The following is a 14056-nucleotide window of genomic DNA, read 5'->3' as shown; positions in this document are numbered from 1 at the left end:
AAAACCCAAGAAAACCAATCCCGACTCTCCCCACTGCCAGACAAGCGCCTCGATCAGCCTGGCACTGCCCTCTGATCCCATGTTTGCATTCTTATTGAAGCTGGGTTCTCAGTCAGCCAGGTGCCCTGGAGATCGACCCTCTCCCTTAGTGCAGGAAGAGAAAAGGAAAAAGCAAGCGAAGGAGGATCAGACTCGTGCTACTTATGTGTAAAAATAAGCAGACTACAGATTCAGATGGGATCTAAGCTTTTTGATTCAGACCAATGCCCTGTTCAGAAACCGGTGGTACAGAAGTACAGCTCATTCCCTGGCAACTGAACAATCTTCCAAAACCATCCACAGGGCCCCTGTACATTCACTGCGTTGTTTTGGCTCTCACCTCTGGCTCGACAAGGCTAAATCAAACTGGCCATCAACCTGGCAGGTGAAATGCTCAGAGTCATCAACTTCTTCCCTCCTTAAAACAAAGAGATTGCAATTCAAGTGAGTTAATGATGAAACCATAAAACAAAAGGTAATGAAGCCACTTCTGTAAATAGGTTATAGAGAAAGCTGCTACTTCCTTTTTAAATTGCCAGCATATGCACTTTAAAATCTATTTAATATATCTGACAATGAAACACGGATGCTTAGATTGGCCCGAGAGAAAACTGGCTGCTTTGCTAACGTAGTATTACAAACCAGCCAGCAATGCCAAAAAAAATCTTATCTTTACCATTCTGAAGAGGTTGCGTTCAACAACCTCGACAGGATTATTCAACAGCCATGCAAATAAAGCAAACTCAGTCTCTCAAGACTTTGGGAATGTACCAGCTGGTGTAAGGCTTAAACTACAGAAAGTTTATACTGGCATAGATAAAACCCCATGGAAGAACTGGGAAGCAGTACAGCAGTCTCACCTCGTTGGTGTTTTTGAAGCAGAGGTGCTCGTTTTTTCTTCCTGAGAAGGGATGAGCAATGAGGCGTAGCGCCGCTCAGAGGAGTTTGTATCCATTGTGAAGTTCAACTCCTGGCTTTTACCTCCACTGCTACTTTCGCTATTGCAATCCGTGCTATCCAAGTTATCTGAATCACTATTCCCACTTGCACCGCCACCTCTTGGCTCTCCGTTTATTTTATTTTTATCTGCTTTTTGCTGTGCTAGAGATATATGCTGATCCGGCAAAATTATCTGCATATTCTGAGGAGTCTCTTTTGTTTTATTTTTCTTATTTTTTCTATTTGTGCTGGGGGTAGTCACCACATTAGCTCTCTTCTTCCCAAAGGCATTTGTGAAAGTAGTTGAAGTCGCAGAAATTCCAATTGTAGTTGTAGTAGTTGCACTAGGAGGCTCTATAGGAACTTCTTGCTCCACTGAAAGAACAGTTGGTACACAATCAAAACCCACAAGATACAGAAATCAGTGCCCTGACTGAAGAAGCTACAGCTGAAATCACGCTCCTTGCTGAGCTGTCAGACCATTTACACCGCTTTCAGCTGTAAATTCTCCGAGAGTGAAAGATTTCTGGGAACAAGGGGGGGGGAGGGGGGGAGGGAACAATGGAGTTTTGCCAGGAACTCTGACTGCAGAGGGAAGAACCAGGACAGAAGCTATGCAACAGCGTCACAGTCCCAGAGGAGCCAGCTTTCAGACTCACTCACCTAGATGGTTAAAAAAGGCCCCCCCCAACTACACTGTTCATAGAAGCACTTGTTCCTTACCTTCATCGTCATTTTCTTCTTCATCATCATCTTCTTGAAGTTCCAGAGTTTCTTTAGGCTTGTTTTCTTCATCCTCTTCTTGTTTTCTTTTTTGTTCCTCTTTCTTCTTCTTTCTCTTTTCTTTTCTTTTCTCCCTTTTGGCTGCAAGAGCTTGTTTTCTGCTCTCCTCTCTTGACTGTGGAGAAAAGGATCCACGTTTAAACACTTGCACACAGACTCAAGTTATACCTGTAACTCAGACCTTCCCTAGAAATCTGAGGGGAGGGAGAAAGGAGAGAGCACGGTGAACTGGAATGACTTTGTCACATAGCGAACCATTAGACCTTATGGAACAACAGGACGAGTTGGTCCCAAAACTTCTAAGGAATGACAAAAAACCAACCAAAACAGAGCTATTATAAAAACGTAATTTTCCTGCTAAATCTATCATCTCAGTCCTTTCTCAGAAGACATTTAACAACCTCATCAATGTTTTCCAGCAATGTTCACATCTCTGACTCAAAAAGATCTCCCAGAGTATTTTATAGAAAAAACTGCTATCAGTTTCACCACTTTTTTAATCTATGGAATCAGTCAGCTGTGCTATACTGTAGCTTTGCACAGCAACTGATAGGTGTTTAACAGCCTGGAGAATTTAATAAATGGAACTTGTTTGTCAAAAATCATAAGAGCCCCCATTAAGAGAGCCCCCTAGAGAGTGCGCTGAAGTGTCTGCGTTACTCCGGGACGCTTCACAGTATTCTCAGCCAGGCAGACGCTGGTTTTCCCCACTGTCTGCTCAGGTCCATAGAGCTCATCAGGCGGCTCGCAGGCCCTCCTTTGTAACAGAGCAGAAGCCCATAAAATGCTTATGGACTACATCTTACAGTGTGTACAGACCACGTGTCACACCACCGAGGTGGAAGGCCTCCCTTATTCCCACGTCATCTGCGCTGAAGTAACACGAGAGCGCTATTACCCAAGGTAACTACTGCCATCTCCGAGCTTTCCTAAGAAGGACAAGGGAGTGGCTGAAGCAGAAATCAGTTCTAATTTGCCACCCTTGGTATACACTTCACTTGTACACTAGAGGATGGCAAGCACACACAGCCTCGGCGCGAGACCAGGAAATACAGCCTATGGATTAATACCCAGTTCAAACCGTTGTGCTGCATGACCGCAATTCTCTACTCACTTTTTCCAGGTCTAGCTCCTTCAGCAAGATAGTTGCATTCTTATTTGCTTCTGCAGCCTGCTGGTCTTTAGCTTTCACAATCGTCTCCACACACTGGTGACACTTTTTCAACAGGTCCTGGAAAGCAAACCTGTCTTACTACCTCCGTAATGAACTAGAATTGAGGAGCGAGGCTTGCTCTGCAAATGGGAGATTAGCTTCCCTGCGTTCATAAACACACAAACCACTTCAACAGGACTCTAAACACTGATTTAAGTTCTGTATTGAAAAGCAGACATGCACACACCCCCAAATCAAACATACATCAGCACACACCTATGTTCAGTTTTTGAGTATTGAAGAATTTCTCATGTATATTCTCACTGAAAATAAGGAACGGGGTCTTTTCCTGAAGTTAAACTCACCTTGTCAGTTATCGTCGCTATGTATCGCATGCACTCAATGTCCGAAGGGAACTGGTTAACTTCCTTCACCAGGAACTGAACGACTTTCACATGCCCCTAGAACAGCAAAGAAAATTCTAATCTCTTGTATACAATTGTCAACGTTTGCCATCAAAATACAACTTTGATATCTCTTAGTCCAATGCGAAAGACTAAAACTAAGCGGGAACGCTTCAGGTAAGCCGCTGTTCGGGAAGACAGGCAGTTCCCGTTCGCTCCGTATTGACAGCACGCCTGCAGTTCCACATCATGGCGGCCAGGACAAGCTCTCTGACAAGTATTTTTTTATTTTAAAGTATGAGGACCAAAGCGGGCCCGAGGGCAGAGGCAGCTGTTCATGTTTATAGTAACAGCCAAGACGACCCCCTTTAGACCTGACCTCGCCGCGGAGCTAGCCTAGACTGTTCAGTTACAAGGCAGGTCTGAGCAGGGACCGAGCCACCTGAACGCTGCCCCGGCAGACCCACTCCTCTGCCGCTGGATCCACTCCCGGATGGGGCGCAGTGTGCAACCACACCGAAAGCAGCCAGCGGTTGTCTCTGAAGTGATCTGAAAGCAGCGGAGGGAAAGCAGTGGCATGCTCTTCAGTGCTCTTTGTCAAAAGAGTCCTGCGCTTATTTGATATTTTGTTAGAGGCAAAGCAGCTACAGTTGATAAATTCTTCTGGCATAGCTACGCTCCTTGCATCCAGCATAACTAATGAAACCATCAAAAGCAACGTTCTTCCTGCCAAGAAGAGGCAGTGACAAAAGAGCCGGCTACGCAGGGTCCCACTCAACAACGCATCAGGAACGGAAGAGGAGAAATGCAAATGAATCAGGACAGGCTCCTGGTTTGTTCATCTCGAAAGCAGGACTGAAACAAGCAGCGTAATTGCAGCCGTCTGGAGGGGACTGCAGCAATCTCAAAGCAGTGAAATCGCAGACAGTGGAAGTTTTTGGACAGTGCATAACTGGAAATAACAAAGTTCACATGGCTTACGGAACCAGGTTTTTCACCTCTCAAAATTCAGATCTGTGTGAAGTACACAGACTACGATTACTTTAAAGCAGGCATTTTATCAAAATAGGAATTTTGCTGTGCTATACTTGATTCTTCCAAGACCAAGCATTCAGATTTAAGACCAAATGAGAAACTATTTTGAAAACATTGAAACATAAGCTTAAGTTGGTCTCCTACCTTGCGAAACGCTGACATAAGAGGTGTAATTTTCCGATTATCTGCAGCATCCACATCTGCTCCTGCTTGCACAAGCAACTGAACCACATCGTAGTGACCACCGTTAGCTGCCAGCCACAGAGGCGTGTTTCCTTTCTTGTTACGAACATCAATGTGTGCTCCTCTAAAGACGTACAAGAGCAGGCGAGTGAGATGAGGTATGAGTAAAGGTGGAAGTAAGGTCATGAAAGATGAGAGTGCAATTGGATATATAGCTTTAATTACTGGAATCCAGTGGCTAGATAGAGAAACCCTGTCCCTGAAGTCTGCTGTTTAAGGTGCAATGTAGTGACACGGGGATTATTTAAGCCTCCCTTATAGAAACACCTCACGTAGCCTACTGCACCACAGCCATGCAACTAGCAACTAGCAACCGGTCGGTCCTTCAAATATCAAGGTGGCGAGTACCTATAGGACAAAGCAGCCCCTTGAGATTTTAGCAGCACACAGGGTCATGCTTGAAGAGCTCAAGAGCTACTTCCAGGCTTTGCCCCCCAAGTGACAGTGGGGAAATGCTCATATGGGAATTTCTGGATTAATACACAGCCAACAGAGCTGCCAAGCCAGACACTGTTTGCTTACTTCCTGGTCCCAGCTGCCTGCTTAGCTTAATTAATACTGGAGTAGCTGGATACTCCAGGATGACACTGGAGAGTAGGGAACAGATACAACATCCTACTTGCAAAGCTTCCCATTCCCCTTGCTCTCAGATGCATGAGGCAATGTAAACAAGGGCACCCCTGCCAGAGAGGGGTGCAGCTACAGAACAAACTGCTAATGAGAAATAACTTACCGATTAATCAGGAGCTCACAGAACTTGTAGTGACCCTTATCTGCTGCAATTGTTAAAGCTGTATCTCTTGAGGAAGGCACGGGTGGAGCATTAACATCTGCTCCTTTGTCAAGGAGCACCCTTCCAACCTCTGCATATCCTCCTGAAGCCGCTTCCATCAGGGGTGTGAGACCCGTCTGTGCAAAGGGAACCAGTTACACAGCGTGAAACTTGTACAATGTTGTTTGGATAAGACATAAATGATTTCTACACAGGGAAATCAGATTTTTTATTTAGCTGCTTACATTTAGTTTAGGAGTCTAACTTCAAACAGTCTCTATTCAACCCACCCCCAAAAAAACCCCCAAAAACCAAACCAAAAAACACCCATACAAAAACAAAACAAAAAAACCCGAAAGCCAAATACTCTTGGGCTTTGGTTTATACAAACCCAGGCAAACTGTTGACTAAGTACCACCAGATACCTGTCTCAAAAGCAAAAACCAAGTTTACAGCAGGATCTCTAAACCAGAGGCTAGAACAGATCCAAACGAAGACACAAGTGTTTCTACAGAAATGCTCAAAACTGGCTTTATAGCTTTCTCAAGCCTCCCTGAGCGCTAAGGCTGGTCTTGGCCCAACTTAGTGGCCAGGCTAGACTGTTAACCAAACTTATACCAGCTGCTAACGTGCCCAACTGACCATTTGAGAGCTGGCTTTTATCCATATCCCCTTTTCTCCAGCCACAGTCATCCAGAAGCAGGCGGGGTAGACAGACACAGCAATTATTTCAGCAGCCTGAGGAGTTACCAAAAATTCCTTTGTGCTGGGGAAATCAGTCTGGCTGTCTACACAAGCTTTAAGCTTGCTTTATGGCAGGAGACACAAAGCTGTCCCAGAGCACCAAAGGATGGGACCTGTGGAGCATTTCAGAGGCACAGACAGTCACAGTACTGAAGCCATGGGTTCTACAGAAACGTAACAGCTTTACAAAGTCTGACTGCACTACTTCTGTTGCAGACAAGATATCTGTTCTAGATGAGAATCACTATAAGCAACACCATTCTCTTCCTGCCTGGACTTCACTCATACGTAAAAATACATGTATCTCTGTTCTGCTAATGAGTGCCATGGCAAGCTTAAACCTGGGAGTGTCTCAGTACTATGGAACAAGGGCCAATATAAGTTCTGTTATGAACTCGGAGGGACCGGTCAGCTTTTCCCTAATGAAAAAAATTCATCATTGATATTTTATTTTTTAAAAAACCAAACTTACTTCAGAACATTTATTAAGTCCTCTGATTTAATAAGTCCTCTGAGCCCAGAGAGGCTTAAAGCAAGAGGAAAATCTGAAGAAACCTGACAACTCAGGGAAATCTCCTGTTAGACATAAGCCATAAGCAAAGGCGATTCACACACTTACCTTCGCCCTGTGCTCGACATTGGCCTTCCTGTCCAAAAGCAGACTGACCACCTCTGCTCGGCCTTGGAAACAGGCCAGGGTGAGCGCTGTATTACGGTTGGTCTCAATTTGGGCGTTGATATCAGAACCCATATCGAGCAGCAGTTTCACGGCAGGTACGTGGCCATTCATAGCAGCCAGCATCAGAGGAGAAATGCCTAGCTTACTGCCAGTCCTAGAGGGGAAGAAACAAACTGCAGTTCCCAGAACCAGAGGAAGGCTCTGGGAAGCCCAAGTGTATCCAAGAGGAACAAACTGCTTTGTTGGAAGCCAGAGAGGAATACATACAGACACTAACCTAAAATACCAGCATTTTTTAATTGATTAGGAGAAACCATCGGAGTAACTACATGCGAGAGACAATTGCAATTTATAAACAAGGAAAATACATTTCAGCCTTTAGATGTTCAGATGGCTGAAGCCTTGAACTACATATACTAAAAATCAAGGCTGCATCTGATTCATTCAGATAAAACATGCTTCTAGCACAGCTGCAGCTGTAGTGGTCTCTAGTGACAGTATATATGTAAGTTTTCTTAAAATGAGCAAAGAGGAGGCTTGAGAGACTTGGCTGTGTAAATTTGTTCCTCTTACTGAAAAAGACATCTTCAAACAAACACATGGAGCTGCCCCAACTGCTTTGGCTGGTTCCTGTACCTGGTTCTGTTGGAAATAATTTGACTTCTAGATCCCAGAATAGTGGAAAAGGGAAAGGGAAGGAACAGGCTTGCAAACTACAATAATCCCTTAAAGTTCAGGTATAAGGGAGGTGAAGTTTGTGATAAAGGCAATTTAAAAGCACTAAGATAACATGGACATAAAGGACAACATCAGCATGGAAAGGCACCAAAGAGGTCTGAAAGCACTAGAGATTCCAGCCTGCGCCTCCGCAGCCAACAACGGAGTGCCTGCGCTATCCTGCCGTTCAGCTGGCGGGCCCAGTACATTACCTTGAATTTATCTCTGCCCCAGCGTTGAGGAGAATCTTGATGATGTTAACATAGCCACCAGATGCAGCAAGGCTCAATGGCGTATAATCAGACACATTCCTATGTTCTTTATTTGCTCCTCGGGCCAACAGCAAATCAACAACCTGAAAAGACAGCGTGCATGTTAAAGGCATACAGTGGCCTTCCCTATTACCCGGGAAGTGAAAGGATGTTACCACATGGTCAAGCCTTCCCGTATGCTACCTGTTTCCACTGTCAATAGACAGGCTTCTACAGGAAAAGCTCCATCCTCTCTTGCTTTACTTTTACATATGTGCTGTACAGACTTAGCAACTGATGAATACATCAGCTCATCTGCGTGGGCTGCAGCAGGGCAGCGCTTGTCTTCCAGAAAGATTTATTTTACCTAATCAAAAATGCAAGGCTTTGAAGTGAAGCTCTTCCTGTGAATCGTAAGTTTGCAAACAAGGGATCTATCCCACTCCCAGAACATCTCACACTGTTTGAGTGTCTCTTTCAGAAACTCCCACAACTTTCATCCAAATGACACTTGAGCCAAGTCTGACCATCTGTATTACATGGTCTTTCCCACAAAACACATGGTGAAAATCAGGCCAACTGATAGTAACGGAACAAGCATGAGGAAGGACTTCTCTCCTCTACCAGAAGCTGTGTAACAGAAATAAAAGGGGGGGAAATGAAAACATTCCTGGTGATGTACTGCACTTTAGTGGGCTTCATTTTACTACTAACATAGGCAAGGTGATTTTCAAATAAGCCAGAAAAAAGGCTGCCTCACAAGTTGCTAAGCCAGAAACATAAGAGGTAGATTCTGGCATAAGGAAAATAAAGAGGAAGAATGAAAGACTCAAGCAGTTCAGTAAGCAATGCTACCACAGGCCATGCTGATCTCTCCTTTTATTTGTGAGCAGCACTTTTACAGTTAAAGATCTGCAATTCAAAAGTCAAAGTGGAAATGTTCCAATTTTGGCCAGCTGTTTTAATTCTCACATGTTCCAAACTTACCACTCCTGTATCTGGCACAGAGCTTTTTGCCATCCCCATGCCATCTTCTATGCTAGTATGCCCGTGACTAAAGCAGGAAGGATTTAATAAAGCTTATTTGGATAAAAAAAAAAAACCCAAACACCAAAAAAAGCCCCCAACAATCTGAGAGAAAACTGAAACCACCTTGCAAGACCAGTACGTGCCCTGCATTGCACCTGCACCTATCAGCCCTGCACAGTACCGCTAAGACCACATACTGCAACACAGAATTCCAGTTCTCCGGTTCCTGTCCTTGTGTGCCTGCAGCAGCTGTTTCAGTTTTGAGAGCGGGGAGGATGCTCTACCTCCCTCACAAAAGTACTTCTCTTGCAAGGACACATCGACAGAAGAATGACCATTAGCTAACAAAACTGGGATAGCCAAGGGAGAAAAGAATAAATCCTTTTTCCTCTTGGAAGAAGAAAAATGCTTAATTTCGCTACACTTATACAGGTTAAAAACCTTCCAGAAAAAGGATGGTTTATTATTCCATCAACCAAAGCACCACTGTACAAGAAAACTATCTGCAAAAACCATTTCAAACCCATGGAGGACAAATATGCCTGTACCTCTTGGCGTCCACCGGAGCATGCCAGCGAAAGCGGAGTATCCTTTGTGCGCTCAGACTGTGCTTCTATATCTCCGCCTTTGTCTAGAAGAATTTCCACTACACCAACATGTCCGGCAGTTGCAGCCAGAATCAAAGGCGTAAAACCTAGTAACAAGAGATCGTGTTAGAAGCAATCTTGAGAATCTCAGAAGTATTACTGAGGAGCAGAAATACACAAAAGGGTTAATCCACAATGGCTTCTGTTGGTCAGGCATGCCTTCCTCAAACTGGGAGTTTCCCACGATAGGCCAGGATCTCAGACCCTTCCCTAGCCCTCTTCTGACCCTGACACATCCAGGCTCTAAGTCCAGCCAAAGAGAATTAAAGGCTCTCTAAAAGAAATCTAAACAGCGCTTGCACTGATGAGCTTGGACTAAGTTCCGACCAACTCCTCTCTTTAGAGAAGTCACAGCTTGCCACTTAATTCCAACAAGGGAACACATCTGCATTGTGCATGTTGCTTGCTTCCAGGAGTCAATGTGAGTTCCAAGGAGAGAGGCATGGTGGGTTTGCCCTCTCAGCTCTGAAAGATTTGAGATCTTGCTGAGCTCTGTTGTTGGGAACAATACGGTGCACAACCTGGCACCTACTCCCTGTCAGCTTTGTCAGCCAAGATTTGATGTTTACCCCCGTTAGCCACCCTATCCAGTACGCTAAGGCCTTTTGTCGAGGGCGAACAGTAGGAACACAAGTGCTTCACATTTTGCAAATCTACTTAGGATACCGCTCAGATGCGCTTCCTTCCAGACAGACAGACAGGAAGGCACGCAATGCCACTGCCTTCACAAGGCCAGTGTTTCTACACTAAGGCCAAGAATGCAATTCTGGATTTTTGTAAGCTTTGGTCATTTTCTGAAGCAACGAAACCCAAATCCCAATTTGAAATTCACTGTTTCAAGTTGTCAAACTGCTTTACTGTTCCAGCTTACCCTTCTTGTCTCTGTGTTCAATATTGGCACCACGTGCTATCAGTACAGATACAAGTTCTTCATGACCACCCGCACAGGCAAGGGTCAGAGCAGTGTCGTGATTACTTTCAGTCTTCACGGTTGGGAAGAAAAAGAAGCAGATATTCAGAAATTAAAAACACTCCAAGAGAACTTTTAACATTTTTAAGAAAGTACCAGATTATTCTTTTTTCTTTTCAGAACTTATCAGAAAGCAAATCCAGTCAGAATCAATTGCAATGACTCACGTGTGCATCGATGTCAACGGAAGGGTACATAGGGAGCACGGACTGCGAGGGCACGCTGCTCGATGCCTGTGAGCAAGGCTCAGGCGTAGGGGATTCGGTAGTGTGTGAGGAGCTGGCGGGGCCGCTGGGCACTCTGCTATTCACAGCTGAAAAGTAACACTGTGTTATTAATCCACTCTTGGGAATGCCACATGCTATATGAAAAATATTTAGTCCCATAAAACTGTCACGGTCTAATATAAAAACAGTAATGGGGGGGGGGGAAACAAATCAAGCGTTCCTAAAGCCAAACAAGTCTGTCTCTTGCGCAAGGAAGCTTTCCAGAAGTTAAACACTGTCGTCTCCAAACTGTATTAAGTTAGAAAATAATTTGATGAATTAGTCTGTATGCATTACAAGTATAAATTATGAAGATTATTAGTTATCCTTTTCAAATTGTAGCCTTGGCTGTTAGAGTTCAGTCATAGGCTCAGTCTAAGCAGGCAAATAATTTACCACTAAAACACAAACCTAACGTTCAGCAACAGCGTCTCATTCCAGAGTTCAGGCGTTCTTCACGTAAAGGTTGGCGCACGCCTGGTCTCCAGAGAAGGTTTTCAAAGCAAGATGACTGACAGCAACTTACACCGTTAATCGGGTCTCAGAGTTAGAACAACCCAGGAAGGGTGGAAGAGAAGCAGACAGGAGGGGGCAGTCACAAAAATAAGGAAGCTGAAAACTGTCTGTGCTCCCTGGAATGTGTTTTGAGCAATCCATAGCCTGTAGAAGATTTCTGTCCTGAAAACCTAGCGCATCTCAGGGACACAGGAATGCAACTGGATCTTCTTTTAAAAAAACAAAAAAAGATTTATTTTTTTTTTTTAAAAACTGAAAATTGAGAATCAGATTCTACTCAACTAGTTTTAAACGAAGCCTTAGCAGAACAGGCAGAGAAATATCCCTGCACATGCCTATCGCGGGGCCAAGACCTCTGCCTGCCTTTGTAACCAAAGGTGAGCCCAAGGGGAGCCCAGACGAGCCCAAGGCTCAGCTGCGATACCGGAGAGGAAGGTCTGACCCACCTATGCGCCAGCCCAAGCGCACTTCAGCTACCATAAGCCGTGCTAACGCAGCCGCTGGGTCCCTGCTGGGTTGCCAAGTTTCTGCACTGTGCAGCCGCAGTAGGCGGAACACCTGGTTGGCTTTAACTCTTGCAAACCACACAGCATCCTGTAGCGTTCCTGGAACGAGCGACTGATGGGAAACACCAACAGCCGCAGGTAAGAAAGAAGCAGCAGCATTTTGCTTTTGCCCGAGTGTTTCAAACATCAAGGGAAGGTGAAGGATGAAGGCAAACCTGCGTACGGCTTAGAGAAACTTTGACGACCCCTTCCCGTCTCAGCCCTCCCGATTCCACTGACAAATTACACACCAGCAGTTGCTCATAGGAAAACTGAGAAGCCCTAGAAAAATCCTCAACATGCCCACTAACGGGGCCGCACACAGGAACCACAGACTGGAGCCAGCTTAGATGGATCACTTCCATCGGCTTCTGGAAACACGGGGGGTCGTCACTGACATTTTGGGAGGCAGCCGTTTTCAACTCTATTTTTTAAATTAAAGCATTTTCCTTGGCGCTAGGCAAAGGCCAGCAATAACATTTGGGTACCACATTTAAGCAACAAAATATTGTATCTGAATTCAGGGTTGACTCTTGCTTCACGTTACAACCCTCACGAGCAAAGCAGGTTTGGATTAACATTTTCAAATACAAAACCTCCCACGCTTCATCTGCTTACTATGGGTTAGCACTTACAGCAGCAGACGAGCGTTAATTAATGCGATACAATTGTTTTCTTGGTCAACGCACTGAAGCACAAGGTACTGATGGGACTTGTAAAAGTTATTCCTTCCAAAATACAAGATGCCAAATCACCCTGTTACGGACTCACATAAAATCAAACCGGTCCTTCCTCCTGAAAGACACTGGCTCAGCGCTGTCGGGTCCTGCAGCTGCAGATACACCCAACGCCACGTGCACGTGCTGTGCATACAAAGCAGGAGTGTGCACGGGGACTCCACTCGAGCCACTTTAGGGGTACTTAATGTAATATATTCAGTGTTGCTGTTACAGGTTCCACAAATTCGCCACATTTCACAACCATGACTGAAAATGTCCAAGTATTTCTGGCATACTTTAGATTTTCATCATGTGTTTGAAACATATGAGCGTGCGCTAAGCACTTCATGTGTGCACGGTAACAACGACGTCAAACGTGAGAGAACACCAAAGGCAGTAGAAATGCAGATAAACCCTGTACCGATAGCCCAAACTCTTGTTTAAAATAAACTCTACCACCACCCACTGATTAATCACGCCCTCTTTAACCACTGAGTTTACAAAACCACAGGATTTTTTGAGGTGTAATGTTCTCTTTCACTAGGCTGGCTGGCCCAATGGAGCATCAATGCAAGTCGTGCTCTGTGGAGCAAAACACATTTGAGAACTTCTGCCTCCAGTTCCATGGGGCTGGTTTAGCTCGGCTGAAGTTACACAACAGCATACGGAATTTTAACTCAATGATGACCTTGCAACAGTGGTTCCAACATCCCTTCGCATACATTGCTATGAAATCGGAGTTAACTCCTATTTCCCCAAGTCCATTTCTGGATTACCAACCTCAATCACAGGAGGGGGGACAGCTACTGCTCCTGTGACCCCATCCAGGGAGACAAGGTGATCCCACTGACAGGAGAGCCACCTCTCTGCTTCTGCCTCCCGCTACCAGGAGGAGCCCTGCCCAGGCTCCGTTTGCCTGACGCTGGCCCCCGGGGAGGTGAGGACGTCTGGCTGATCACAAGCCTTCAGCAGGTCACACTCGCAGCCCCAGAGGCTAACGTGCAGTCTCCTGCAGGAGCAATACCACCATACCCACTCCAGACCTTCATGTCGTTACTTGGCATTAATGCAGGAACGACCGCGTAGAGAGCGGGACCGGCGCTGCCCGTGACGCCAAGGGGAAAGGCGAGCTGGAGGGCACCGAACCAGCTGGGGGGATGACCACCTTCAGCATCTCTACGCCGCGCCGCAGGACTGTAACGGACTAGAGAAACGTGTGGCTTTCGCCCCCTGAGAGGACAAAGGAAAAGCTTTCCGACGTGCAGGTTGCTTCCTGCTGTTGTCTTTCACCAGGAAGGGTACTGATAAACACACCGATAGCCGGGCGTTGATTAAAAAATCCAAATAAAAATCCATCATCACAATGTGCACCTCAGATCTTTACGAAATACCTATCTTGTGGCATCGGTTTTGGATGTTACCATAGATTTCAACATTCAAAAGACTTGTATTAAAAAAAGAATTATTCTACACATGAGAAGATCCAGGTTCCCCACATTTTAAAAAGGGCTTGCAACTTTCCAAAGGGACTTCCTTTGAATCAGTGTGAAGTTGAGGACAGGTCTCCAAAGACATGGATGACTATTTTCCAGAGTTACGAAAAAA

At 45.2% G+C, this 14056-nt stretch overlaps 1 protein-coding gene across 14 annotated transcripts in view; it reads right to left on the bottom strand.

Moving 5' to 3' along the window:
* LOC104135805 (ankyrin repeat and KH domain-containing protein 1) overlaps positions 1 to 14056 on the bottom strand; it is a 102269-nt gene that overhangs the window by 20463 nt on the left and 67750 nt on the right. For all 14 annotated transcript variants that reach the window (XM_035889199.1, XM_035889201.1, XM_035889200.1 and 11 more), the window contains 12 exons: positions 10573 to 10718; positions 10307 to 10418; positions 9337 to 9482; positions 7721 to 7863; positions 6732 to 6945; positions 5330 to 5505; positions 4498 to 4660; positions 3280 to 3375; positions 2876 to 2992; positions 1702 to 1876; positions 900 to 1353; positions 380 to 457 (listed from right to left, as the gene is read on the bottom strand). In XM_035889199.1, coding sequence (XP_035745092.1) covers positions 380 to 457; positions 900 to 1353; positions 1702 to 1876; positions 2876 to 2992; positions 3280 to 3375; positions 4498 to 4660; positions 5330 to 5505; positions 6732 to 6945; positions 7721 to 7863; positions 9337 to 9482; positions 10307 to 10418; positions 10573 to 10718 — 2020 coding nt within the window. The remainder of the gene's footprint in view (positions 1 to 379; positions 458 to 899; positions 1354 to 1701; positions 1877 to 2875; positions 2993 to 3279; positions 3376 to 4497; positions 4661 to 5329; positions 5506 to 6731; positions 6946 to 7720; positions 7864 to 9336; positions 9483 to 10306; positions 10419 to 10572; positions 10719 to 14056) is intronic.

Source organism: Egretta garzetta, unplaced genomic scaffold (genome assembly GCF_000687185.1).
Source record: "Egretta garzetta isolate BGI_Z169 unplaced genomic scaffold, ASM68718v1 scaffold692, whole genome shotgun sequence".
In the NCBI taxonomy this organism is placed as follows: Eukaryota; Metazoa; Chordata; class Aves; order Pelecaniformes; family Ardeidae; genus Egretta; species Egretta garzetta.
The sequence above is the reverse complement of the archived record's forward strand: the minus strand, read 5'-3'. Positions and strand labels throughout refer to the sequence as shown.